We start from the raw sequence: 27,398 nt of genomic DNA on the forward strand, positions 1-27,398 counted from the left end.
TATGTCTGCTCAAGAAGGAACACAGGGGAAGAAAAAGTTCTAAGCCTTGCCTTTCACTCAACAGTTCAATGGCTGGCTGAAGTAAAGAGTTCCCAACGTGGTTGAGTGTGTAGGTCAATGAAGCCTGCCTAAAACAGAATTCCATGGATTTTCTGTGCATACCCAGTAAAGGTAGATTATAACCTTCTCCTTGGGGAGGAATTCGGTTATTTTAAATTTCTCCCACTTTCTACTGTAAAGCTTCCCAGTTTAGTTTGGAAGAACTGAACTAGAATGCTTCCACTGGCTACCATGGAAAGAAAGATCTATCTTGCCATTCTGTCAAAGTGCGTCCCTTCTGATCCTACCACAGTTTCGACCACACGTAAAGAACTTCTCAGCCTATACGTCTCCACAGGCAAATTCTCAGAGGCCATCAAAGGCAGTCACTGTCCCAGATTTTTAGGATTTCTTCTTTGTATTTCTGGTAATGCTTCTCTCCAGGGTCTAGGATCCTAATCTATGTCTCATCTCTAAGTCTCAGAAATGTCTGGAATTCCCTTAAAATGTGGCTACCTGGGTGAGGATTCCCAGGGACCAATGAAGAGCAATCTCACGGGCTGGCTGCCTATGGCAGGCACTCACATCATTTTGGTTATAGAACCCTCACTGGCCCTCCCCATCCTAACACTCTTCAGCTCCTTGCACAGAGGCGTGGGTTGGTCTTTGGTACGTGCACAAAGAGCACTCCTTTACACTCGAATTGAGTTTATGTGTGGCCTTCTATCGATGACACCAGGAAGCAGTGCTACATTCTTGCGCAACTCTAAACATGCCTGACCCTCATATCGGGTCTGTTTTTGTTAACATCGCAACCTCCGCAGAGGTGGGCACTAGAGGCTTTAACGGGAAATGGAAGAAAACGAGACCCACGGCTGCCAGGAAGTGGTACTGACTTCCACAACCACCTGGAGTCAGCAGAGTGGATGTTCACGTCCTTCCTTGTTCTCTGAGCCATTTCTTCTGATAGCTGTGCAAACCACTGTAATGTTAACGGCTGACGACTTTTTCAGACTTTATTACAGAGTTCTCCACTATCTTGTCCATGTGCTGTGCGTTACCATGAAATATCAGAGATAAAATGTCACAAAGCTTACATCGGGGAGTCTGACATACTGGAGCCTGCTCTCCACCCCTAACTCATGGGGGGGGGGCCCTTGAACATTCTATAGGTCATGTGTAAATAAATGCAATAAATACCAACTTGTGGGGAGCTGCTGCAATGGATAAAGGAAGTTGTACATCTACCAGGACATTAATTCCACTAACAGTATCTAAGGCCACTTGCAGCAAGGAATTACATTTTACTTACCACTGCGGGCCCCTTTAGCCCAAGCCAATTCTTCCCTCGAATCTTACTGAAAGGCTTTCTTGGTCCAGAAAACCAAAGTTACCTTGCCCATGAATCATCTGTACATCTTGGGGCAAATTTGCATTCCTAACAAACTCCCAGAGGACATTCATGATCCCAGTTTGGGGCTCATACTTTTAAGAGGTTGTTCCTAGAAAAGACTGACTTCAGGGCTCAAGATTCCCAAATGTTACAGAGTAAGTATTTTAAAAATGTGTCACTGCTGTCATCTTCTCTAGAGCTTCTGATTCAGTGACCCTGGGAGGGGAATCTCAATTTTTCTTTCCTAACAGATCTCCAATAGTAACAATGTCACGACTTAGAAAGCTACACTTGCCAGAGGCTAAGAAAACCCAGAAGAAAATCTCCTTAGATCATCACTACTGGAAGAGGAAGTGTTCCACCATCCCCCCTCCCCACAATACTTTAAAGATTACTTTACCACTCCACTTAACCACGCCCACCCCTGGTTTCCAGACCTGCAGATCACTATCAGGTACGTTACCTTGTAGGCATTAATGGGAATGTCGATGATGATGTGTAGCAGATCTCCCAGAGCCAGGCTGGCGATCAAGATATTGGGACCATTTCTCATGCACTTGTTCTTGTAGATGATTCTTAGCAGTGTGGAGTTCCCGATGATGCCTAGTACGAACACGAGGCATGATACAATCGTGTTGATGTATTTAAAAGTCTTGTTGATCTCAATTTTTCGTTGGCACGGAGGAGGGAAGGATCTTGGCGGGACTCCAGCCACCCTCCCTCCTTTGGTCACCTCCGCAGGTGCGGAGGAACGCATCAGACTGGAGTTGGAACCTCTAGTCCAGGAGGTCTTAGTGGGTGGCGTCATAACTTCTTTAGTCCCGAGAAGAGATGGTGTGGCCTGGGCAGGTGGGAATCCTCTTTTCTCTCCCCATACCCCCAACAAGCCACAGGCCAGCAGCAGCGCCACCAAGGCGCGTCCGCACCGGCTTGCGGACGATTGCATGTTGCAGCTTGCTCCTGTGAGAGTCCCTTAGCCGCTCCGCCGTTTTCAGTCTGGAGAACAACAGGGGAATGAAGAGAGGGTACTTTAGTCAGCTACCCAGCCACGCCTCTGAAAACACTCACCCTAGCCGGGTTGTCTCTACCCGCGCCACAACAGTAAGTTAAGTTTGCGCGCCAATGGGGAACTTGGGCGCACGCCACCCGCTGGTCTGCATTCAGTCTCCTTCCTGACCCTGCTCGCACTGTTTTAATCCCCAGCCCTGCGGTAGACCAGTCGCGGTGGGGTGGAGCATTCGGGCGGGGGTGTTCCAGACTGGGGAGGGTGGGTGTCCCAGGGAAAGAACACTCGTGTTTGCCGAGCAGAAGCAAGCCCAATTTTAGCTAAGCTTGGGGACCGGGAGTGAAGGCACCTAGCGGCCAAGGGCATACGTCAATGCACTCAGCCAAGCAGCACCCAACTTCTGTGCTTTCCCAGTGACTTCAAAACATTCGCTTTGCAACCCAATCTCGGTTTAAATCGCGGTTGTGTGCAAGTTTTACTAATTAAAAAAATCCCCAAAGTACTAAGCAAAGCGGAAGCCCCAGAGCAAGGTTCAGCCACAGACGTTCATTCAAAGCTAAACCAGAATGGGTAGTTACCTCGCACGGATTGGAAGCACCAGGAGAAGCGCCACCAGCAGGGAGCCTCCTTCCCAGGTCCTCAACTGCCTTAGGGGGCTTTCGGCTCGCAGCAGGAGTCCAGCTGCTCCTTAGCGGGCCTCTCTCCTCTGAATGCAGCTCTGGCTCGGACAAAAGGCTGAGAGAAAGCCAGACAGCGGATCCTCAGCAGTTCGCTCGGGGTCTTTGCTGTCCCCAGACAAGTACTTTTATTCATTCGGGTCCCTTCCCAGCATCAATCACCGCCAGACTCCTCCCGCGTTTTCTGACGACCTTGCCACAACCTTTTCCCTTGGGCGATGCCTGGACAGTATCAGCCCCAGCTGACCGCTGGGAGGGGCAGTCCTAGTTCAGAGTTGTGTCTCACACCGAGCCTGTTTATTTCTCACGCAACTAAGAACCTAACATATCCCGTGACAACTTGGGAGCTGGAGGCTAGGGGAAGGTTCTGTATCAACGTGGACTTGGAATACTCTGACCTCTGACTGTTCGCACAAATGTCCTTCAGTGATTCCTGAAATCTGGTTGGTTTGAGACAGTTGTCTTTCGTGGTTTTGTTTGTTTGTTTTTTGTTATTGTTTTTATTTATTTTTTTTTTGGTTGTTTTGCCCTGAAGTTTCAAATCAACGTGCAGGGCCGGACTCTTTCTTTTTAGGCCGAGGGGTTGCCCACACAAAGGACCAAAAGGCTCCATCACTGTGTGACAGGTAGATTTCTTTTTCTTCCTATGTACTAAAGTGTCCTCACCAGAGATCTTTCTACCGTGCCTGAAAGGGACCTGAGACAGAAGTTAGAAATGAAATCAGGAAAGCTGATGCTTCTTCAACCTCATGTTTCTTTTACCAGACAGAGCAATGAAGTGAACTCCCCGAGTCGTTCTTCTGTCTTTAAGGTGGAGAAGAGAATGCTGGGGGCTTCAGTTGTGGGGTGGGGTGGGGTGCACTATGCCCTGCCAGCAAGATCTTGCTGTGCCTGTAGAAGAAGTCACCCTAGTGACCCCCTTGGTCTCAGCTAGTTCACTGAACAACTAGGAGTTGCATCTTAGATCGTTGGCTCCTGTCAAATGTTTCCCATGAAACTGGAAGAACATGCGTGTGTTTTTTAAAAGGTGAGCTCTAGATGTGGGCCACAGCTAACAGCACAAGCAAAAGTGAAGTTTAAGGGGTGTGAACTACGGCCTGGGCGTGAGACACAACTCCAAATCTGGCTGTTTTGAAGACAATTTTTATCCCCCTGCCTCACTGAAGACAAGGTCAACATGGAACTTCTTCACGTGGACTTTCGTGCCAGCACATGGTGTTGCACAATAAGGAATTCTATGTGCGCTTCAGTAAGGATGTGCCTGCCCCTCAGGAGGCAGTTTGGAACCTACCCTTCTGACACACTTCTTCATCCCCTTCTCTCACAGGGCTTCCTGGTGACCTTTTCTCCTCTACCTCTCTCTTTCTCAGCATCTCTATTGGTGAATCCTTCATGCAAAGGCAAGGTCCGTGCTAGTTCTCACTGAGGTGTGCCTTGCCCCTGTTTTTCGAGCACTTTCTAGACTACTAACACTAATTTTGTACTTAGCTATCGTCCTGAAAACTTTAAATGCCAATTTGCCACAACCTGAAATTACTTCGGGAGGAGACCCCGAATAAGACTCCTGAGACATTGTATACATGAGATTGGCCTGTGGGCCTGTTTGTTGGGGAGGGGGTCATCTTATGTCTGTGGGAGAGGGCAGGGGGCCTCATCTTGATGTTTATTAAAGTGGGAAGACCTGCTGAGAATGTGGGGGCACCTGTTTTCTGGGCTGAACTCTGAACTGTACAGGATGAGGAAAGCTGGTCAAGATAGAGAATAGCAAGCTCCCTGCACGTGGATTAACACCGCTCACTCTGCTTTTGATGTGCGAATGTGATGTGGCAGGGCCTGAGACTTGCACTCAGTGATGGCCTGCAGCCTGGAATTGGCAGTTGAATAACCCTTTCCTTCCCCAAGGTGCTTATGGCCAGGGTGTCTTACCACTGCGAAAGCAGTGAATGTAGAATGACTGACCACATAGAGGGTAGCATGGGTCACTGTCAGGTTCACATAAAATAACTGTTTTGGGTCAGTAACTGGATAAATGCTGTATTCTGTCTACACCATCATACTATCTGCCACAAGTTGAGCTCAAAAGATAAGTTTTTTTATAGGTTGATGATTAAACTGATTTAAAATTATTCGATTTTAATTTATTCATCCCAGCCATAGGGGTCAAGAACTAAGCTGGATAATTTGAAGTTGAGTGTAATTTTTTTTCCTCAGTTGTTCTCTGAATTCCAATATAATGGGCGTAAGAACTATGTGCTGGCTATAGAAACTATCACCAAATTAGGCACTTTCTCCACAGGGGCTCGTTCTCTCCCTCACAGCAGTATTGGAGTTATTCTTCATGATTTTATATGCATTTGGGTCACATGGTTAGGTTTAAAGCAGGCCTTTGAGTCCATGTCCTTCCCTCTATGCAAGCCCATTTTCTTAACTATTTCATAAACTACTTTGATTAACTTAATTACATACGCACTAGATAGGTGTTTTTAATACTATTTTGGCAGAAGAGCATTTTACACATAGGTGTGGTGACTTGAATGAAGAATGTCCCTACAGGCTCAATTATTTGAACACTTAGTCCCAGGTTGGTGGCACTGTGGGGAGGTTCTGGGAACTTTAGTTTGCTGGAGGAAATATGTCATTAAGGGGAGGGCTTAGAACTTTTGTAGCCTTGCTCTAATTCCAGTTTATTTTCCCTGCTTTGTGTTTTTGACTGAATATGTGATCATTCACCTTCTGGTTCCATCAGGATTGCCTACGTGTAGTCATGCCTTTCCCTCGATTTTACTCTTTCCTTTTGGAACCATAGGCAAAAATCAACTCTTCCTCCTGTAAGTCACTGTTTTATAACTGGAATGAAAACTAACTAATACAATGGGTGACATTTCATTGAAATTTATCCTTAAACATTTAACCCTATTGTGTAAGGGTAACTGTAAAATGTAAAGATTAAGTCTTTGATCTTCCTGAATGACCATCATCTAGTCACAAGAAGATAAATCTGGGCTTCCCACCCCTGCCTCTCTGGGAGGTTATCTTAGCCTACGTGACAGATAGACAGATTCCCCAGAAGACTTTGCAAGTCGCTTCTGGAAAGTGACTCTATAAAGAAGAAAACATGGAAGTTTTCTGCCAGAATAAATCTTTCATAAACACAAAATTCGTTCAACATTCAAATATGTAATGGGAAAGATTAGTGTTCCTGGCTAAAGCTTTGTCTGGGCTTGTGCTTCAATAATCTGGGAATTATTGCTAACAGCAGAGAGAGTAGCCTTTATTGAAAATGACCAGTTAAAATGAGATTACGGTAAAGGAAAGAAACCTGAGTGTTGGGATCTACTTGGAGGGAGCAAATCTCAACCGAGTGAGCGTACTTCTCCCTGTCTCACTGGTGGATTAGGCTGTACTGCTATAGGCACAGATTTTTTTTTTTGCATTATTATAAGAAATCTCTTACTGAAGGAACACCCATTCAGAGTCTGCCCCACATGTGGCCCATGCATATACAGCCATCCAATTAGACAAGATGGATGAAGCAAAGAAGTGCAGACCGACAGGAGCCGGATGTAGATCTCTCCTGAGAGACACAGCCAGAATACAGCAAACACAGAGGCGAATGCCAGCAGCAAACCACTGAACTGAGAACAGGACCCCCGTTGAAGGAATCAGAGAAAGAACTGGAAGAGCTTGAAGGGGCTCGAGACCCCAAAAGTACAACAATGTCAAGCAACCAGAGCTTCCAGGGACTAAGCCACTACCTAAAGACTATACATGGACTGACCCTGGACTCTGACCCCATAGGTAGCAATGAATATCCTAGTAAGAGCACAAGTGGAAGGGGAAGCCCTGGGTCCTGTAAGACTGAACCCCCAGTGAACTAGACTATGGGGGGGAGGGCGGCAATGGGGGGAGGGTTGGGAGGGGAACACCCATAAGGAAGGGGAGGGGGGAGGGGGATGTTTGCCCGGAAACCGGGAAAGGGAATAACACTCGAAATGTATATAATACTCAAGTTAATAAAAAAAAATAAGAAATCTCTTATTAACTTATAGATGAATTTACTAGTTCTGTGAGGATTTCATTTGCATATTGAGTGAAATGTACCAAAGTTTAGGAATAACTTTATAAAGACTTAGAACGTTGAGCAGATTTTGTGTTTATGAAAGATTTATTCTGGGAGAAAACTTCCATGAGGAACCTCTTTATAGAGTCACTTTCCAGAAGACACTTACAAAGTCTTCTGGGGAATCTAAGAGTCATGTAGGCTACGATAACCTCCCAGAAAGGCAGCGGTGGGTAATGCCCCAACACCTCCTTTAAATGCTTTAGCTAGAAGGAACTGGAGTCAAGACTGAATGCACTTCAGAATTTGTTCTTCAAAGAAGTTTGCCATGGGGAGCTTGCTCAAGGCAAACATTTCCCTCAGGTGAGAGAAGAAAAGGAAAAGCCCTTTAGCCACAAAAAAAGCTAAGACTTTCATACTCTCCTCTTGATGTGGATGGGCCCTTTGAAACCTAGTTTGAACCCTAGTGCTGAGGGACAAGATGTGTGAAAAGACCAGACAGCATTGGTTCAATTGCTTCTTCATACAGTCCCTGAGGACCAGAGCTTGTGATCAAATGAACATTGAAGTCAGAGCATTAAAAAAAAAGGTTTAAATATGAACCAATAGCAAACACCAATCTTTCTTTTTTTCTTTCTTTCTTTCTTTCTCTCTTTCATATCTGTGTTAGTGTAATTGTTAATTAAAATACAATTTGTAAACAGAGAAGACATTAAGTACACAATATGAAGAATATTTTATTTCATTTCACTTTATTATGTGTTCATATATGCACTGTGCATGTGTGAGGCCACCTATGCCAGAAAGCATGTGTGGAAGTTAGAGGCCAAATTGCAGTAGTCATTTCTCTCCTGCCACTGTCTAGGTTCTGTGAGCTTTGGTCACCTGGCTGAGTGGTAAATTTCATACTCACAGAGTCACTTTACAGGGAATCTAAAAGACATTTAAGAAATGGGTGTACCTTGCTCCCAATATATACCCATTTTGGAGGACTGGTATATAGTCCAATTGGCCCAGAACTCCCTGTGTATGCCAGTCTGGAGTCAACCTTCTTCTTGAATGCTGGGATTACAGAAGTATATACTAGAGGCCAATCATTCTCCTGAGTGCTGTAATTACAGATATGTATTCTACTGACCCATTTTCAAACTGCATGTATTCTTGCAAAATGGCAAAATTTGGATCCTTGGATTTTGGTACTATTTTTGCTAAAATATCTGTATGGTATTTTTTCTGTTTTATTGATTTTATGCAGATGATCAGATTCTGAAGTTGGTGCATGGTTTGTAATTAAAGGTGTGCTTATAAGAGAGAGAATCTAAGATTTGAAATTTTTTCGGCGATCAATGGTTCCTAGCTATAGTCTAGGCCTCCGATATAAAGACGCTTCGGTAAGCTTGATGATTACAGGGGGGCAAACACAGTCAACTATTTTCTACTTACAGGAAATAGTAACATTGAAAAAGCCACATTATTTGAAAAGAGTTGAAATTCAGCTGCTTTAGGGTATAATGTAAATTCATTAGAACATAATGATTTGTTCTAGTATTTAAACAATTTTGTGTTTCTTTCTTTAACATATTTTAACACAAATTTTAGTAAAAGGAAATTATGCAAGACTTGGTTTATAGACTTAAACCTGTGTGTAGATTTCTTTGCTGTCATATTAAAAATATATCCAGAATTGCATTGTGAACACACCTGTGCTTTCTGTATTTGCCAGGGCATAGGACATCTATGAAACTTTATATCACTTGGTTATAGAGAAAACACTGTTGTAATTTGAGTTCAGACCAATTCAATCACACGTAAAGTACCAGCTGAAAGACATTTCGAGTAGTGTGTAATTTACAATGAGGTTTTTCGATTGTTTTATTTTTTTTCTTTCCATTTTCCCCATTCCATTCTTCTGATATCAGGAGTGGCTAAAGAGGTGTATAACATTCAGAGGTTAGAAAGAAAAAAGAGAGTGAAACTTGGCATAAAGAACCAAGAAGTGGTGAATAGGAGTCTGCCATTTAGAGAAAGCAACAGGCCTTTGCAGTACAGAATAGAGTATCCTAGGAAACACCGAGAAGAATTTCCTCAGCAGGCTTGTGTTACGTAGTCCAATGACATTTAACCAACTAGAGATTTCAATCTCATTTCTGTGGAAACCTTTGCCGTGAAAAATCTGTGGCAGCCAGAAGAGGTGGTTCAGGCTTATGCTCTCGACACTCTGGATTGACGCAGGTGGAATGAGGCCAGCTCGTGCTAATATGAGCTTCTGTTTCAAAATCCTCAAAAGTCTCTAGCTGTGCCTTGGGACTGAGCTGCAGGGGCACAGGACTACTTGCATCCAAAGTTAAAGGGAGACAAGGATTTTCATGAAAATTCTACTAGCTCTTCAATGTGTGGACAGTGATGTGTACAGTCCTCTAAAGCAAGGATCTCAGAAGGATGGGACACTGTCGGATGAGGGAACCACTGAGGCCTTCAGAGCTATGTCAGAGTAATTAGATTGGCTTTGGTCTCTTTAATGTGCACACACAGAAAATAGCCTTTTCTCTTTGGGGGCTTGAAGGAAAAAGAACCAGCACTGCCCATGAAGAAAGTGAGTCTGAAGAGACTTCATGAGCAACCAGGTTATCCAAATGAAGCTACTCACATGACCTTGTGGGAAAATAGGAGACTCACTTCCTATGAGGACAGCCAGGACCTATGTGGCTGGCCTTAAAGAAAAGTTGGTGAGGTGGTAGGCACCACACAACCTGTAGAGAGGAAGGTAGAGTACAGCAACAGGGAAGAATGGAGGGCAAAGTATTTGATTATCCACATAGTCTATTCTATAATTGAAACAGTCCTTATGTAACCTGCTACTGTTTATAGTGATTATATATCAGTGAGGGAAAAAATGGCATAATTAATTTTTTCCCATTCAGCTGTGTGATAGTTAATCTTCATTATCGAGTTACTGGATTTAGAATCACCTAGGAGACATATTCTGAACGCGTTTTTAGAGTTTCCAGAGAAGTTTAATTAGAATGAAAGTCTAATTAGAATGGTGCGATTCTGTAAGTAAAAAGGATTGAATATAAAAGAAAAAAAGAAAGCGAACATTCCTTTTTCTCTCCTTTCGGATTGCAGATACTTCTCAGAATCATGACATCATCCTCATGCCACCGACTGTGTCCCCTCAAAACAGTAAGCCAAGACAAAAAACAAACCAATCTTTCTTTAAATTGCTTTGGTCAAGTGATTTGCCACAGTAAAAAGTTACATGTTTAAATGGAACCGCCTTCTAGAAATTAAGTGCTTTATAAGAGCAGGACTGGAAAATGCAAATAGTCAGATGATACATCTCTCTAAATATTTTGGGATTGAAGTAGCAGATTCGTTGCCCTTCCTTCACTCCTTTCATAAAACGGAGAGTCCTGACTTCAAATAAGTAAACTGTAATGTGAATTACACTATTCTGTGTCTTTGATGTTCCTTCCCTTTGGAGCTCACATACATGAAGAATGGAAGAAGCTGGTGGTTGCGATGAGGGGACACTGCAGTGCAGCATGGAGATGCTTGCCCTGGTAACGGGAAGAAGGAGCTCTGTGAAGCCTACTCCCCTCTTCTCACCATCACCCCCTCTTCTTTCAGCTTCCTGACTGCAATTCCACATTTTGAAACAAATGGACCCACCTCTGCCTCTGTAAGCGTAAGCATTTCCTACTGTGTAAGCGAAGAGAATTGCCGGGGTGGGAAAAGGCCAAGACAAAGAGATTCTGCTTTGGAGACAGACTCTAGCGGAGGCTGTTCAAGTGAAGAGAGGATTGCGTTGTAGAGGAGAAGCCAGAAAGGTGGTAACAGATACCACGCAGGCAGTAAGGAGATAGAGGGCTAGAACCAGTCAGTAGTCTGATATCAGCTAGCATAAGTTAACTATGTTAAATAACAAACTACACACACACACACACACACACACACACACACACACACACACACCCCGGTCAAGAATCCTGGAGTTTCTTAGTTGAGTGGTGCTTACTCTGCATCTTTCTAATGATGTAGTCAGATGCCTTCCGGACTACAGACTTCTTGATGAGTGAATACGGCAGATCTATTAGATCTCAAGATAGCTGTTAACTTGACAGAATTTAGGGTCACCTAGGAAGGGAGTATCAGTGACAGAATTTTTAGATTAGGTGGCCTGTTGGGGGATTAGCTTGATATAGGGCGATCTACATCAATATATTTGCATGTGGGACCATTTCCCTGAAGGACATCCTGAGCTGTGTACAATGGAGAAGGCAAGCTGGGTGCTAGCACACGTGAATTCGTATTTCTCCTCTGGTGGCAGATGAAATGGGACCAGATGCTTCTGCTACTTTAACTAGTCCACAGTTATGGACCGTGTCATGAAATAAACCCTTCCTTTCTTAAGTTGCTTTGGTCAGGTGATTTACTATAGTAACAGGAGAAGAAACTAAGGCAGTGGGCTTGAGCTCCCAATGTGTCTGTTGGAACACTGCTTACCTTCACTACCAGACAACAGGTTCTGACCACATCTCTAGAGCAGCTCACAACTTTTATCCATATTCCTCTGAGCAGGCAAGAGAGTAGGGGAGCAATAATCTTACTATGTCTTCCATTTTCTGTGAGGTAAGCACGTCCATAGGTCTAGCTACACATAGAGATTGTTCTAGGTATGATTTTTGAGGACACGGGTATGGCTTGAGTCCATCTCCATGGTACAAATAATGAAAAGAGATGGAGTATCAACAAGTCTACAGTAGGACCCAGGGGTGGAACTCATGGAAGGTGACATTTGTAAGCCCCCTGGGTAGGATGAAAGACCGTGGCTGGTTTCCAATCAGCAGATGGAGACACGCAAACATGAAATGTCCTGTTCAGGAAGTGGTGAGCTTGGGCTGATCAGCACGAAATGGCTGCCTGGGTCCAGGAAACGGAACTTTTTAGATGTGAAGCATCCTTCACTGGAGTGTTGATAAGAATTGCTTCCAGAGCGGGATGTACTAATGTCTTGAATTCATGATGTTGCTGCCAGATGGCTTGATGTGGTGTTGCAATTAGATGGGAAATCTCATTGTCTTCTGGTTCTTCTGGTAAATATGTTGGGTCTTAAGAAGTAACACTTTCGAATCTCTATCTTAAAGTGGGGAGAAGGTACAAAGTTCTCATGTGTATGTATCCTGAGCTCCCGAGTATGTTCTGCTTAGTCAGCAAAGCTGTAGAGATAATCTCTGATACTGGATAGAAACATCACCTGTGAATAAAAGACCCTGGCCAACGAGCTCAGGCAAGATTAGAAGGTGGAGCATGAGAGAGATAGACAGAGAGAGAGAGAGAAAGAGAGAGAGAGAGAGAGAGAGAGAGAGAGAGAGAGAGAGAGAGACTCTGGGAAAATAGTTAGGCATGGGAGATTCACCTCAGACATAGAAGAAGATGGTTGTATAAAACTTTTATTCATAACCTCAGACATAGAAGAAGATGGTTGTATAAAACTTTTATTCATAGATAAGAAGTTTCAGAGTCCTTATTTCTGGCAACAAAGCTGATGGGTGGAAAAAACACAAGGTTACAGATGGCAGTCATCACACAAAACTAAAAGAGCATTGATAGCCTTTTCCATGAACTAAGTTGGGAAATGCCTAGAGCAACAAAAAAGGATTCAAAATGAGAGGCTCGTTTGGGGTGCGGACTTGGCCTACTAATTCATCATTGTTGCGTTTTTAAAAATCATGGATAAGTGTGCATGCTTATACAGATGCAGATTGATTTTTGAAGCATATGCACCCTTTAGAATGATGAAATTTAGCTTATTAAAATTAATTTCTTCATGTTTTCATATAGATTTGAAATACATCTATTTACTTCATTATCTATCATCTATCTAACATCTATCTATCTATCATCTATCTAACATCTATCTATCTATCAATCAATCATCTATCATCATTCTAATCTATCTTTTACTCATCCTCTGTAGAAGGCTGTTCATTATTAGTTTTACATTTCAGATTATGGAAGTCTGAGGTTGAAGAAAACAGAGTATAGAACCTTCAGATCTGAGAACTAAAGAAAGCGCAGGATCCATGGTAAAAGTAGGTCAATAGCTGGGTTTTTGACTTTTTACCCTGTTTTGTTCTAGGTTAATGAAGGCCGCGTACAAACCAGGCATTAAATTAGAGTCTGAGTAAACCCATCAGGGAATTTGAAGATTGAAGAGTCTGAATCTAGTGACTATGACCACTACAAAGACAGACAGGGAGGGAGGGAGTGCTCAAGATTAATCTAAAACAAATTCCCTCTTTTAACAAATTTGAGAAATAAACAGCAGATATTTGATGGGAAAAGAGACATGGAATTTAGGATGAATTTGCCAACGAGGAACATGATATAGGCAGTTTTACACGGTTTTCAGTTTTTTCTTTCCAAGGCTTCTAATTCCAAGTTCCTTGAAAAAGTGAGTGAGTGACTGTCATGACTGGAATGTATTGAATGAAATCATCTACAGCATAAGCTGTGATATAGGAACTTACAGTTTTAGCTCTTGCAATCCTTCTATTACTCTGTATGCTTTTAAGTAAATATATCTATAAAGTTAATTTCATAAGTTAAAAGGTATAAGATAATTTCTTTTTATCATATCAAAGGGAAATGTATTTTAGAAAGTAAGTTCTTAAATAATTATTGAAAGTATTACTAAGATATTTTTCAATGACTAGTCCCTATCCTGTAGTAATACATATAATAGAAAAATATTACTATTATTTAGGTGTATTCAATCATTTTTATGTATGAAAATAGATAAGCAATTAATTTTTGTAGAATTCAAAGAAATAAATGTCATGCTTACTATATATGTGTTATAGTATATTTTGTCCTATTGTTATTATATTTTAATATATATATAAATGGTAAATACATGGAATGTATATGTCTGTATATATGCTATTCTTACCTTTACCTGAGAGAAAAGATGAATTTGTTCCATATATACACACACACACACACACACACACACATACACAAATACGTGTGTGTGTGTGCGTGAGTGTGTGCACGTGCATGTCTGTGCATCTGAGAGACAATGGTGGTGTGTTTTTTATTATAAAATTATTTGAAACACATGATATTTTAAGTAGCTTTTGTTTTCAAGAGGAACTTCTTTCCTGAAAATATCTCTGGAAGCAACAACAATGTGTTTGATTTAAAATTAGCTCTGAAAAACAACATGTTTAAGTTATTTAATCTGAAGTATATAAATGCAAATAGACTTGCCTAAAAACCCAAACTGGTCTTTCCCTTTGGAATTCCAGACATAACATCGCTTCTCCCAGGCAGGAGCAAACCTTGTCTGAGCACAAGGCTATTCTTACCTTCACCCCAGGGAAAAGATGAATTTGTTCCAGGGACAGGAAGGAAAGGCAAAATGTCACTGTCTTAGCAACATTGTCATCAAATTAACTAAGACTCCTGCGTATTTCCTAAGATATTTCTAATGTTCAATTTGACAATAACAAAATCCGTCTTCCAAACCACAACTTAATTTCTATAGTTATCAAATATACTTGGAGCGTTAACCATAAAGCTGATATAGGACTAGGAACAACAATGGTGCTTCAGGAATAGGCAACTGCAGTAGACAAATTGTTTGAGTGTGTGTGCACTTTAAATTTTCGAACTTTGGTAAAGGTCAAAAGGTCAATGATTCACTTCCTGTGCTAGTCATTATGTCGTTCTTTATAACAAATTTCTGGAAGTGACTGGCAACAGAAACAATCCTGAAAATGTCTTAATTTGTGCAATATGAAGAAATAAATTACAGACTCAAAACTGAGAATTGTTCTGACTATTAAAAATATTCAGTGGGGAGGCAAGATGGCTTAGTGGGGAAAGGTGACTGTGGCCAGTTTGGTGACCTGAGTTTGATCCTCAGTACCTACATAGTGGAAGGAGAGGACTGGGTCGTACAACTTGTCCTCTTACCTCCACATACATGCATTTACACACACACAGACACACACAGATACAGACACACAGACACAGACATAGGCACACACACACATACACACACATACATTCTTACACACATACAGTACATAAAATAAATTATAATTAAAATAGAAATAATATAGCATAAGAGCAAAAGGACCATGTTTACAGCACTAAACCTTACCTAACAGTCACAGATGTGATGGAGCCGGATGACCTTAAGGTAACTAATGTAAGGTCTGCTGGTAATAGATGCATATTTTTGTTTATGTATCTGTAAGAATACACTTTGATATTAGCAGTGCTATGTTGACTTTGTCTTGATCCTTGATCGCATAATGCGCTGTCCTCTTTAGATGTCCTTTATTTTCATAGAATTACATTCTGTAGCAGATTTCCTCTTTATGGATAGCAGTTGCCTCTAAGTTCTTGGAGTAAACTTAAGCCCATTTCTCCTTACTACATTCCTGGATGGATAGAGGAATAGTGTAACACTGTAACATTGTAACAGTGTAATATTGTAACATTGTAACATTGAGATGCTAGGCTTGATAAATATGAGAGTACACTGTCTGGAATAGCGTGGTTATCTAAGAAACAGGTTTTTGTTGTTGTTATTGCTGTTTTGGGGGTTGTTGTTGTTGTTTATTTGTTTGAGACATGGTGAGATCGTTAGGCTGTAGGATGGAGTCTCCTTAGCAAGGGTGTCAGGTGTACTCCATACACTCTCAGCTCTGTCAGGCTGTGTGATTATCATTAGCTGTGGCTGCCCTGAGAATTGCTCCCTTTTAATGATCATCTGTGTTGATGAACAGGCACAGCTGAGAGAGAGAGAGAGAGAGAGCGAGAGAGAGAGAGAGAGAGAGAGAGAGAGAGAGAAAGAGAGAGAGACACTCAGAGACAGAGACACTCAGAGACAGAGACACTCAGAGACAGAGACACAGTGAGACAGGAAGAAAGATAGGAAGAGAAAGACAGAGACACACACAGAGACAGAGAGAGACAGAGACACACACAGACACACATAGACACACAGTCACACACACACACACACACACACGGAAAGAGAGATAGAGAGAGACAGACAGAGACAGAGAGACACACAGACACACACAGACACACATAGACACACAGTCACACACACACACGGAAAGAGAGATAGAGAGAGAGACAGACAGAGACAGAGAGACACACAGAGACACAGAGACAGAGACGGAGACAGACAGAGACAGAGATGCAGTGAGACAGGAAGAGAGACAGGAAGAGAAAGACAGAGACACACAAAGACAGAGACAGAGACAGAGACAAACAGGGAAAGACAGAGAGACAAGGAGAGAGAAACAGACAGATATATACAGAGAGGCACATACACAGAGAATACAAACTCTCTCTCCAACCCCCCCAACAGAGAGACAGAGAGAGACAGAGACACACACAGACACACACAGACACACACAGACACACACAGACACACACAGACACACACACACACACACACACACACACAAAGGCACGCACACCGGGGGGGGGGCGGGGAGAGAGAGAGAGAGAGAGAGAGAGAGAGAGAGAGAGAGAGAGAGTCACTGGTCATAAAAAGTAAGGTTTCACAATAACCATTTGAAAACAACCAAAACCAGTAAAAACTGGTAGACAACCAGTGCAGATAATATGTTTATTATATGAACAAAATATGTTCCTGATGCGCTACTTTCATAGAGTTTGGTATAAATATCTGGTTCAGGTCAACAGAAGTCTTAAATTCTACTTAAGAATACCATTTTCTTTTTTCATTTTGTGCATGTGCATGTACGTGTGTGTGTGTGCGTGTGCGTGTTTACGCTATAACAGATGTGTGGGGATCAGAGGACAGTGTGCAGGAGTTGATTCTCTCTTTCCAGCATGTGAACCCTGGGATAGGACTCAGGTTTGCAGGCTTGATGGCAAGTGCCTTTACTCACTGATCATCTACCCATCCCCTGAACACCATTCAAAACTTTATATCTAACATTATTGTTCATATAAATTATGATGTTATAACTGTATGAATGGCTTTGTATTTTCCCTTTCCTTTTTTTCTTTTTTTTAACATACAGATTACAATGTTGGGACCAAGAAATGGTTTCTGGTACAAAGTTCTAGAATGTTGGAGATAAACCACCTCTTAGTGATAATCTGTGACCAGCGTCATGTCACGAAGCTTAATAGCTTGTAACTTACTGAATTTTAAAAAGTACTTTAAAAAGTTATTTTTAAAAATTCAGCATTCACTGATACATCTGTTACATGCCAAAATAGAACTCTTAGCAATTCTGAAATGTTCTCCGACATAATGAGACTTGGCTAAATGCACACAGTGCCTACAAGCTGATCTTCGAGGCATCTCAGATGCACAGCTGGGTCCTGTTAATGGTGCCAGTGGAATTTGTAGCATTATCTATTTTATGACAGCCCCACACCTACTTTTACCTTATAAGGTAAAGACCCAAACTTTAAATGTCTATTATACATAGTCCTATATTTAGCAACAAAATGTGATTTTTGCAAGCCAAAAAGAAATAGGAATCCAGTCTCCAGATGCTGTTTTCGAAAGGCAGCATCTAAACACTTGCTGGCCCGTGTCACAATAATGTTGTTGGAGAAGATAATTTCCGTCTGTTTTCCCAAAGCCAGATTCTTCTTCTTCTTCTTCTTCTTCTTCTTCTTCTTCTTCTTCTTCTTCTTCTTCTTCTTCTTCTTCTTCTTCTTCTGCTTCTGCTTCTGCTTCTGCTTCTGCTTCTGCTTCTGCTTCTGCTTCTGCTTCTGCTTCTGCTTCTGCTTCTGCTTCTGCTTCTGCTTCTTCTTCTTCTTCTTCTTCTTCTTCTTCTTCTTCTTCTTCTTCTTCTTCTTCTTCTTCTTCTTCTTCTTCTTCTTCTCCCTTCTCCTCCTCCTCCTCCTCTTCTTCTCCCCCTCCTCCTCGTCCTCCTCCTTCTTCTCCTCCTCCTCCCCCCTCTCCTTCTCCCCCTCCTCTTCCTCCTCCTCCTTTTCCTCATTCTTCTTCGTCCTCTTTCTCCTCCTCCTCATTCTTCTTTCTCCTCTTCCTCCTCCTCCTTGTCCTCCTCTTTTGTCTTCTCCTCCTTCAATGTGCAGACTGAAATACTCAAGTCCATAGCAGGAGTTGCAGTTGTTAAACATGCTCATTCATGCTCTGTTAACCAGACAGAAGCTGCTTTTATTGCAATGCCTGTGGGAAGACAACCTACTTGAAATACTCTGGACCAAAGGAAGAGTTTGAGATATACCAAGTATTTGAAGAGCACAAGATATTAGTACTTTAGTCCAGCCTCCATAGGACATAAGAAGACTGAAGATGAAGACATTCCCCTCTCCTCCTGGCTAGCTGACTGCTATTCCAATCCTATATTAGCTAACTAACACCCCTCCTTCCTTACTCTCTGTCTTACACTGACATGTTGTACAGACGTCTCTTGAATGTGTGTCAGTCCCACTTTCCTAAGATAGAAGCCTCCAAGGGCATGGCAGAAACCAAGGCTTGGTCGTAAGACACCGACATTTTCTCTCATCTTTTTCTCTCCTCCTTCCCACCTTTAGTCTTTTTTCTTCCTTCTTTCAGCCTGCATTATGATCTGAGGGAGTTCTGCTCTCCCAGGGCTATCCCTGAGAATCCCTATGGCAGATCACTCAGGCACAGGACTTCTGATCATGTCTTCAGAGATGATGTGATTTGATAAATGTTTGGCATTTTTAAAGTTATTAAATTTTGTGTTAATTTTTATTACACAAATAATACAATGATTTAAATTCTATTAAAAGAATGTCAAGGCTAATTGGGTTTATGCATATACATTTTAAAGGTACTGACTTCATGGGAGCTTTGTGTCATCATGTGTGGTCTTGATATATGATGTGAAAACTATCACTACAGCATAGAGGTTTATGAACTATATTAACATCATAAACATTAGCATACTTGAAAGAGTGGAAACATTGTCTCAGACCCTTGTTTACAGAAGTGAATTGATTCAAACTTCAATAGAAAGAAAAGCCATGGTTTGCTCTTTCTATAATCATATATAAATATTTACAATGTACGTACTTCCACACATATGCACATATAAACATAGACTCCTAAATGTTTTGTGTTCTAGTAGAAATTACATTATTAAACGTATGTATAAACTAAAGTCTGACTTACCATAAACAATGAAAAAACATTGCATATTAATGTTTTTTTTTTTGTACCAGGAAGCCATGTTGTTTCATGTTTTAAAAATCCACCTATTTACAACTCAGTGCTTAGCTGACGAATTGAAAATGAAGTCCCTTTCTCCAACAGGGTCGCAAGGATAAGTTAACCAACGCTGGTACTGGTTTGTGTGGGTGGAAGAGGCATTTAGTAAATGACCGCCATATACCAATTACTAGAAAAATGCATGAAGTTACTTCATAATTTAAGGAAAGTTTCACCTGGACCAGGTTAGGGTTAGGGTTAGGGTTAGGGTTAGGGTTAGGGTTAGGGTTAGGGTTAGGGTTACTACTTAATTCTTACTCCCTGCAAAGACACTGCAGGATTTGGTGCTCTTACTGTTTGGCTGGAGGCGTCCATGCTGGATTAGAGGGCGATTCCATAGGCCCTCATTTCCATGTTTCTTTTGACAGTCCACAGGATGCTGCTGATGGAGTGGGGGAACCAAACCCAAACCAAAACTAAACCACCATGAAGAGAATCAATTTGTGTGGTGGCAATTGTTCTCACACTTGGGGTCAGGACCATTCTTATTATCTTATATTTAAAACTCTTTTTAAAGAGTTTTTTTTCATTCCGTGAAGGTTTTTTTTTAAATTTTTCATTATATATTTCTTTACTTACATAGTTTATTCCCCTTCCCAATTTCCTGTCCATAAGCCCCCATTCCCTCCCCTCCCCTCCCCTCCCCCTCCCTCATAGGGTATTCCCCCTATACATCCCCCTTATTGCTCTCCCCCACATTCCCCTGCACTGGGGGTCCAACCTTGGCAAGACCAAGGGCTTCCCCTTCCACTGGTGACCCATCAAGGCTATTCTCTGCTACATATGCAGTTGGACCCCTGGGTCAGTCCATGTATAGTCTTTCAGTAGTGGTTTAGTCCCTGGAAGCTCTGGTGGGTTGGCATTGTTGTTCTTATGGGGTTGCATAAAACTCTTCAACTCTTTCAATACTTCCTCTAATTCCCCCCAAGGGGGTCCTATTCTCAGTTCGGTGGTTTGCTGTTAGCACTGGCCTCTGTATTGGACGTGCTCTGGATGTGTCTCTCAGGAGAGATCTATATCTGGTCCCTTTTCACGTGCATATTTTAGCTTCATCGATCTTATCTAGTTTTGGTGGCTGTATATGTATGGGCCACATGTGGGTCAATTCTGTGAAGGTTTTATCTGTACTTTTCAGCTTTGTCTGCAATGGAAAGGCATGTCTAGTCTTAATTAGTCCCTTTCACTGGACTCCATCACATGAGTGGGCGGCACTGTTTTAGATAAATGAAGGGGACAAAATCCTGGTAATGCTACACTTTAGAATATAAAAGATTACCAGATATAGAAGATTTGGTCTACAAAAAAACCCAAAAAACAAACACCAAAACAACAGAACAACAACAACAACAGAACATTTTACCACCAGGAGCCTGTGACAATCCCTAGAAAGATTTATATCAGTGTTTAGATGTGAATTTACTTGTTCTCTAAGAACTCAGATTTGAACTCTCAACATGTACTATGCGGATTCTGTGATACTCTACAAAGTTTCTTATTCACAAAATACAACACTAGTTTGTTCTTTGCTAATGAAACTTGAATAAAGCAAAACATCTGAATGAAGAAATCTCAGGATAGTATGTGCTTTTTTTAAGACAAGCATTTACAGAAAGAACCGAGTACTATTGGTTTCTGGTATGTAATTCCAGCTTTTTAGTAATAGGCTAATCATGATCTTATCCTTGATGTCAACCATCTTGCTGGCTTATTGGCCCTGCTTCAAACATGGTTAGACTAAGATCTTCACCAGGATTAACACTTAGCTTCTAGGACTGTAGAGAGATTGAGTGTCACACTTCTAAGTGCTTTTCTGAGTAGCTTGTATGCGTGGATGGGGTGGGATGTTTAAATGGATGGCATTTGTTCTACATATATGAATTTTGGAAATTGTGGAGTTTTATTTTTCTTTTCACTTCTTTTCCTTTCCTTTCCTTTCTTCTCTTCTTTTCCTTCCTGCCTTCCTTCCTTCCCTCTTATTAATTTTTGTCTATGTTAAGTACATTTTAGCCATCTTCAGACACACCAGAAGAGGGCATCAGATCCCATTAAAAATGGTCATGAGCCACCATGTGGTTGCTGGGAATTGAACTCAGGACCTCTGCAAGAGCAGTCAGTGCTCTTAACCGCTGAGCCATCTCTCCGGCCCCTGCAGTTTCTTGTATCTTCTATGTAGTTTTATGATCTAAAAGCTGATGACGAAATAGGAAAAAGTAGAGTATACATCATTCCTCTCTTAAAATACAAGATGATTTCTTATGAGGTTCTTCCTATTACTGTTGAATATGCTCACCAACAGTGGATAGTGTAGTTCGAATTATGAAATAGCAGGTTTCTGTGTCACTAGATATTAACTCATAAGCAGGCAACTGTGTCTTAGGAGATTCAGTTCTGTTTCTTATACATAAAATAAAATAGTCAGGTAATAACACAGTTTTACCCAAATGTAGCTCTTTGGATGGGCCAAGTCATCAGAGGAAAGGTGAAAGAAAGTCAGTGAAGGGCATGGTAGGGATAGACCCAAGAATGTCAAGAAGCCAGAGTGTCCTCACTCCAAACACTGTTTCTAAAGAGAGAGGCTGAAAAGCCTTTACAAACGAGAGGAAGACACCAGGATTCTGGGTCAAAGATAAGCAGAGACTCCAGACCAAACCAGATATCTAAACAGTTCTTTCTCAGAATTCCAGTGTCTGCCCCTGATTGAGTTTATCGGAGCAAATCCATGTGGATTCCTATGACTTATTTTAGGGGATACATTAGTAACAGAAATAATAGTAAAAATACTCTTACCATGCTGAGTAAAATTTTAATGGTGTATCCACTTCTTAATTTCTTAGGCTTTTGTTTTTTTTGTTTCGTTGGAGGCGGGGCCTTAATTTAGTCAAGACCAATCTGACCAATCTGCCCGCCTTGCTGTAGTACAGACTGACTTTGGGTTCATAGAAATGCTGCTACCTCTGTTTCCCGAGTGCTGGGGTTATGGTAGAGAGGCCCATGCCAAGAGTAACTCTCCATTGCTCTAATTTATTAAAATCATATAAAACCTGTGTAAATTCGGTAATTGCTCTTGTGTCACTAAAGGTGAGACCGCTAAGTCTCAGGGAATGTAAAGACTGCACAGTGAAGGAAAGGCAGACCTGGAGCTTGAGACCACTGTCTATCTGTCTCTAGTCTTATGCTTCCAAGTGTTTTGGTCTGGCCTGGGTTGACATAGTGTAACTCACCCTCAGCTCCTTACCCTGCCTTTCATTGGCACCAGCATTGGGAAGACCAATAGTTAGAGTTCAAACCAAAAATGCTAAGTGAATAGTTCAATAATTGGTGTTTGCCAAAGTGGTTTTTCTCTCCAGCCCCCTTTTAGACACAGCCCAACTACAGTGTTTTAATTGCACAGCATTTGAATATAATTTCACTCTATTTATAATTAAAACAATCGAATAAACCAGGAAGTAGAAGGCTATTTGAAGAGCAACCAGTAGTCATAAATCTGTCAAGACCAAGTAAAGGATGCAGCACACCAAAAAGACAAACCTTTATGTTTTGCCAAATATTGAAACATACAAAAATCCCTCATGCACGAACCATGTATCTTTAAGAAACAGTGATGACATGGGCTATTTTGACAGTTCTTCAAATACCCTTTTTTGGAGTTCTTTCTTTCTGTGACTATCCTAAACCACGAACGACCCATGCCTTGTCCCAAACACCATTAGGTACCACAGATAATGTAGACTTCAGTATTTAACTCAGGAAACATTTGTTCTTATGAGAAGTGAGATTGGTTTCCTTGATTTAGAAATTATAAACAATTATCCAAGTTCTGTGAGATTTGGTATTGTCCTGTGTGTATTTTTTGTTGAAATAATACCTTTTCAACCAACTTTTTGGGAAGACACAGTGAAGTGACAAATGGACTACTTTGGACACTAAAGATATTTGAGGATATCTACCTTTAAGAAATATTGTGATAAAGTAGCTGAACTATTTAGATGCAAACGAAATCATGCAACACCCTTCCTTAGATATTTTTGTTACGCTAGTGTATTGGTCTTGTGATTGTGTAACAAGCTTTCTGTTCTTCTGGAGTGTTCACTGCTGATATTTACCCTCGTTAAAGACAATCAGTTACTATTTCCTCATGACGCACCTCCTTAACTGATCCCTGAGTTGCAGATGCTATGCTCCTAGGTTCTGACGTGGAATCCGCAGAAGGAAATCAGATACAGTTGGTGATGTGTGATAAGACGGTGTTCACAGAGACATTAATAACGGAGCTGAGCTGTGGCAGATGAACACATACTTTCCAGGTGAAAAGACAGAGACAACGAAGTGGAACAGCTTGGCATGCATCTCTGCTGTAAAACCCCTCACGGCATACAAGTGACTTCTATTCAATGTGGCATGAATGGCAAGTAAATGAAGGCTTTCAGTGTAATGAGTTTGAAAAGGCTAACGGGAGGTTCCTGGACCAGAGGCTCACAAGTTAAGGGGATTGCAGCTTACCACTTGCCTATCAAAAGTGTATGACTAACAGCAGGAAGGATGAGCAGATTCGTGTATCAGAAGAATACGGGATGGAGTATGGGCAGATGTGCCTTGGGGAAGAAGCTGTAAGGCACAGGGTACAACTTGGAAAAGATCACTGTCTGTGAGCACGGTCATGTGACCTTTACTTTGTACTAGACAAGGTGGCTGGGCGCTGCCCAGGTGGTCTGCAAGCAGATTCAAGGCCCGATATCCAAGTGGGAGCTGATGAAAGTGAGAAGGGCTATCTAAATGGTGGGCTGATATCTTTGATATTATTCTGGGAGGAATCATGGGAACATTGGAATAGTGATGAGGTCCTTCTAGTCTTTAATTAGTTTAATTTATAGTCCTTGGGAGATATGCAGGTTTGATGTCCAGTGGAGATGTGAGTTTGGAACTCAGGATAAAGGTCTTAGAGGTGTCAGCAAAAGCCTTCTCCATGAGATGGAACCCATCGCTGACACTGCTTGGGTGACAAGAACATGAGATTAGTTGTGTCAGAGACCTAAGGTAAGACCAAATACTGCTGTTCTGCTATAGGAAATTAGCAATAAAATGCCTTCTAATGATGTTCTGCTATACTCATAGACCAGCCCTTTGCTCAGACATCATCAAAAAAGTTTTTTTCTGCAGCAGATGGAACAAATACAGAGGCCCACAACTGGACAATGTGCACACACAATCAAGGTGTCGCTATCAAATCTCTCCCCTCAAAGCTCAGGAAACCCTGCTGAAGAGGAGGTAGGAAGCTTGTAAGAGCCAGGTGAGATTTAAGATGAGAAGGAAATGGGGCCTTCTAAATGCAGCAGGACAGACACACATAAACTCACACATACTGTGGCCATGTGCACAGGGTCTGTCTGCATGGATCTAATCCAGACGGGGTCCCAGCGCTGAAAGGAAGAGTGGGCACAGGCTCACATCCCTCACACAGAAGTTATCTTCAATTGATAATTGCTTGCATAGCAAAAAAATAGGGTTTTGTTTTTCTTTTTGTTTCTATTTTTGTTTTTCTCCCAATGGAGTCTCCCTGGGTATACAAACCATTCTTAAATTCAAGCCCCATGCCCAGCAGTAGATGGCTAACACGAACTGAACTCAGTGGTGTTGTGAGAGGTTATTTGTTCCACCATGCTGTGAAGGAGCATCTTAGGGTTTTAGCCTTACAGATACACACACACACACACACACACACACACACACACACACACACACATACAGACACAGACACACATAGACACACACATACAGAGACACACATACAGACACAGACACACATAGACACACACACAGAGACACACAGACACACACACAGACACACACACACAAACACACACACAGACACACACACAGACACACACACACAAACACACACACAGACACACACACAAACACACACAGACACACACACAGACACACACACACAAACAGACACACACACAGACACACAGACACACACACAGACACACATATAGACACACACACACAAACAGACACACACACAGACACACAGACACACAGACTCACAGACACACAGACACACATAGACACCCACCCACAGACACACATACAGACACAGACACACATAGACACACACACAGACACACAGACACACATAGACACACACACAGACACACACACAGACACACACAGATGCACAGACAAACATATAGACATACAAACACAGACACACACACACACAGACACACACACAGACACACACAGATGCACAGACAAACATATAGACATACAAACACAGACACACACAGACACAGACACACACACACAGACACATATAATGGTTTCTAGTTTTGTGTTTTTAAAGGATTTTTTCATGTGCAAACATGTGTGTCTCCGTATGTGTTTCTTGTGTATTTTTTTGAAATATTTTTCTTTGATTTTTACATATTCTAAATTGTTTTTACTTTTACTTTCTTTACTTTTTAGGTGCTTATTTGTTTTCTAATAACACAGAGAAAGAAAGAGTCTGGATTTCAATGGGAGGACTTGGGAGGGAAACCATAATCAGAATACAGTGTATTAAAAAAATTCAACAAATACAATAGAAAAAGAAGAACTATCAGCAATACATTGGATAATATGATTCAGGACTGGTATGAAGAGTAATTGCCAAATAAACTCCACAAAACCCAAACCGAACCAAACCAAACCAAACCTAAAACTCTCACTAAAGATGAGGAAAGGAACCAGAACTGACAAAGAAGAGATTTAAGAAGCTACCCAGAGATTTATCATTATGAGTGCCAAGAAGGTCATTGGCTATTTTCACAACTCTTATCAGGCATTCAATCAATTCTGGAAGAAAGACTAAAAATACATGGTTGCTTTGTATGTTTGATGTATGTAGGGCTGCCTGCTTGTCTGCATGGGCATCATGCGTGTGCAGTGCTCATGGAGGCAAGAAGAGGAAAGTGGATACCTTAGGACTGGAGTTGTGGGCAGTTGTGAGCCATCACCTAAGATTTGAGAACTGAACTGAGGCCCCTGCAAGAACAGCAAGTGCTTCTCAACTCCTAGCAACCTCTCCATCCTGACTGTATGCATTTTGAGGGAGACACGTATCTGGAAATGCTTGGAGCTCAGGAGAAACCCCAGCTGTTTGGATTCAGGATGCTCTTCGGTTCTTCCCTTTGAACGCTGCCCACACTCTCTCTTGATCAGTCACTAGTATTTTGTGACATTCACAAGACTCCTTGTTTGTGAGCACATTTCTCTCTCAAAAATCATTTAATTATTTTATACATGAAGAAAATTGTTCTTCAACAGGAAAAATGAGACCAGGCATGGAATAGGAAAACTAGAAGAGAACTATACTGTACTGGTTGACTGTGTGTGTCAACTTGACACAAGCTGGATCAAGGGTGGGGGGGGCCCACTGTAGGTGGTGCCATTCCTGGATTGGTAGTCCTGGGTTCTATAAGAAAGCAAGCTGAGCAAGCCAGGGGAAGCAAGCCAGCAGCACCCTCCATGGCCTCTGCATCAGCTCCTGCTTCCTGACCTACCTGAGTTCCAGTTCTGAGTTCCTTTGGTGATGAATAGCAATGTGGAAGTGTAAGCTGAATAAACTCCTTTCCAACTTGCTTCTTGGTCATGATGTTTTGTGCATGAGTAGAAACCCTGACTAAGACACGTGGCTTATAATTTAACAAAGGATTTGGAGATTTTCATAGTGGGGAACCTTATAAGTGTGAACAGAGCATCAGGATCAATCAGTTTACACTGAAGCCCATTTTGCATGTAATCAACTTCCAACCAACGTTTCCTCAACTGAAAAGGCAAACAAATGTTTCCTGGACACACCAACCTAGGCACATATGGTGCCATGTTGAGTAAAGGAATAGAGTGCAAATTTAGTATTATATTGTAATTTCATAAGTGCCACTAGAAAAAGAATAGAAGAC

General features: G+C 41.7%; 1 protein-coding gene and 1 long non-coding RNA gene across 12 annotated transcripts in view; one reads left to right on the top strand and one right to left on the bottom strand.

Moving 5' to 3' along the window:
* Positions 1–3,217, bottom strand: part of Ednrb (endothelin receptor type B) — a 31,222-nt gene extending 28,005 nt beyond the window's left edge. The window contains exons 1-2 of one of the 3 annotated variants that reach the window (XM_087586462.1): positions 2,501–2,621; positions 1,896–2,428 (exon numbers count right to left, since the gene is read on the bottom strand). In XM_087586462.1, the coding sequence (XP_087442588.1) occupies positions 1,896–2,378 (483 nt within the window). In that variant the 5' untranslated portion in view covers positions 2,379–2,428; positions 2,501–2,621. 3 annotated transcript variants of the gene reach the window in all.
* LOC102550182 (uncharacterized) lies at positions 1,770–27,077 on the top strand. 9 transcript variants are annotated; one of them, XR_015638491.1, is made up of 8 exons: positions 3,415–3,558; positions 3,690–3,741; positions 10,302–10,358; positions 10,806–10,857; positions 13,187–13,270; positions 23,638–23,857; positions 24,610–24,739; positions 25,924–27,077. It is a non-coding gene; the product is annotated as an uncharacterized LOC102550182 (long non-coding RNA). The 9 variants fall into 9 exon arrangements; XR_015638486.1 differs by lacking the exon at positions 13,187–13,270 and having other exon boundaries at positions 24,610–24,717; XR_015638488.1 differs by lacking the exon at positions 13,187–13,270 and having other exon boundaries at positions 24,613–24,717.
* The last annotated feature ends 321 nt before the right edge of the window (positions 27,078–27,398 follow it).

The sequence above is a fragment of the Rattus norvegicus genome, chromosome 15 (genome assembly GCF_021556685.1).
Source record: "Rattus norvegicus strain SHRSP/BbbUtx chromosome 15, alternate assembly SHRSP_T2T, whole genome shotgun sequence".
Classification (NCBI taxonomy): Eukaryota; Metazoa; Chordata; class Mammalia; order Rodentia; family Muridae; genus Rattus; species Rattus norvegicus.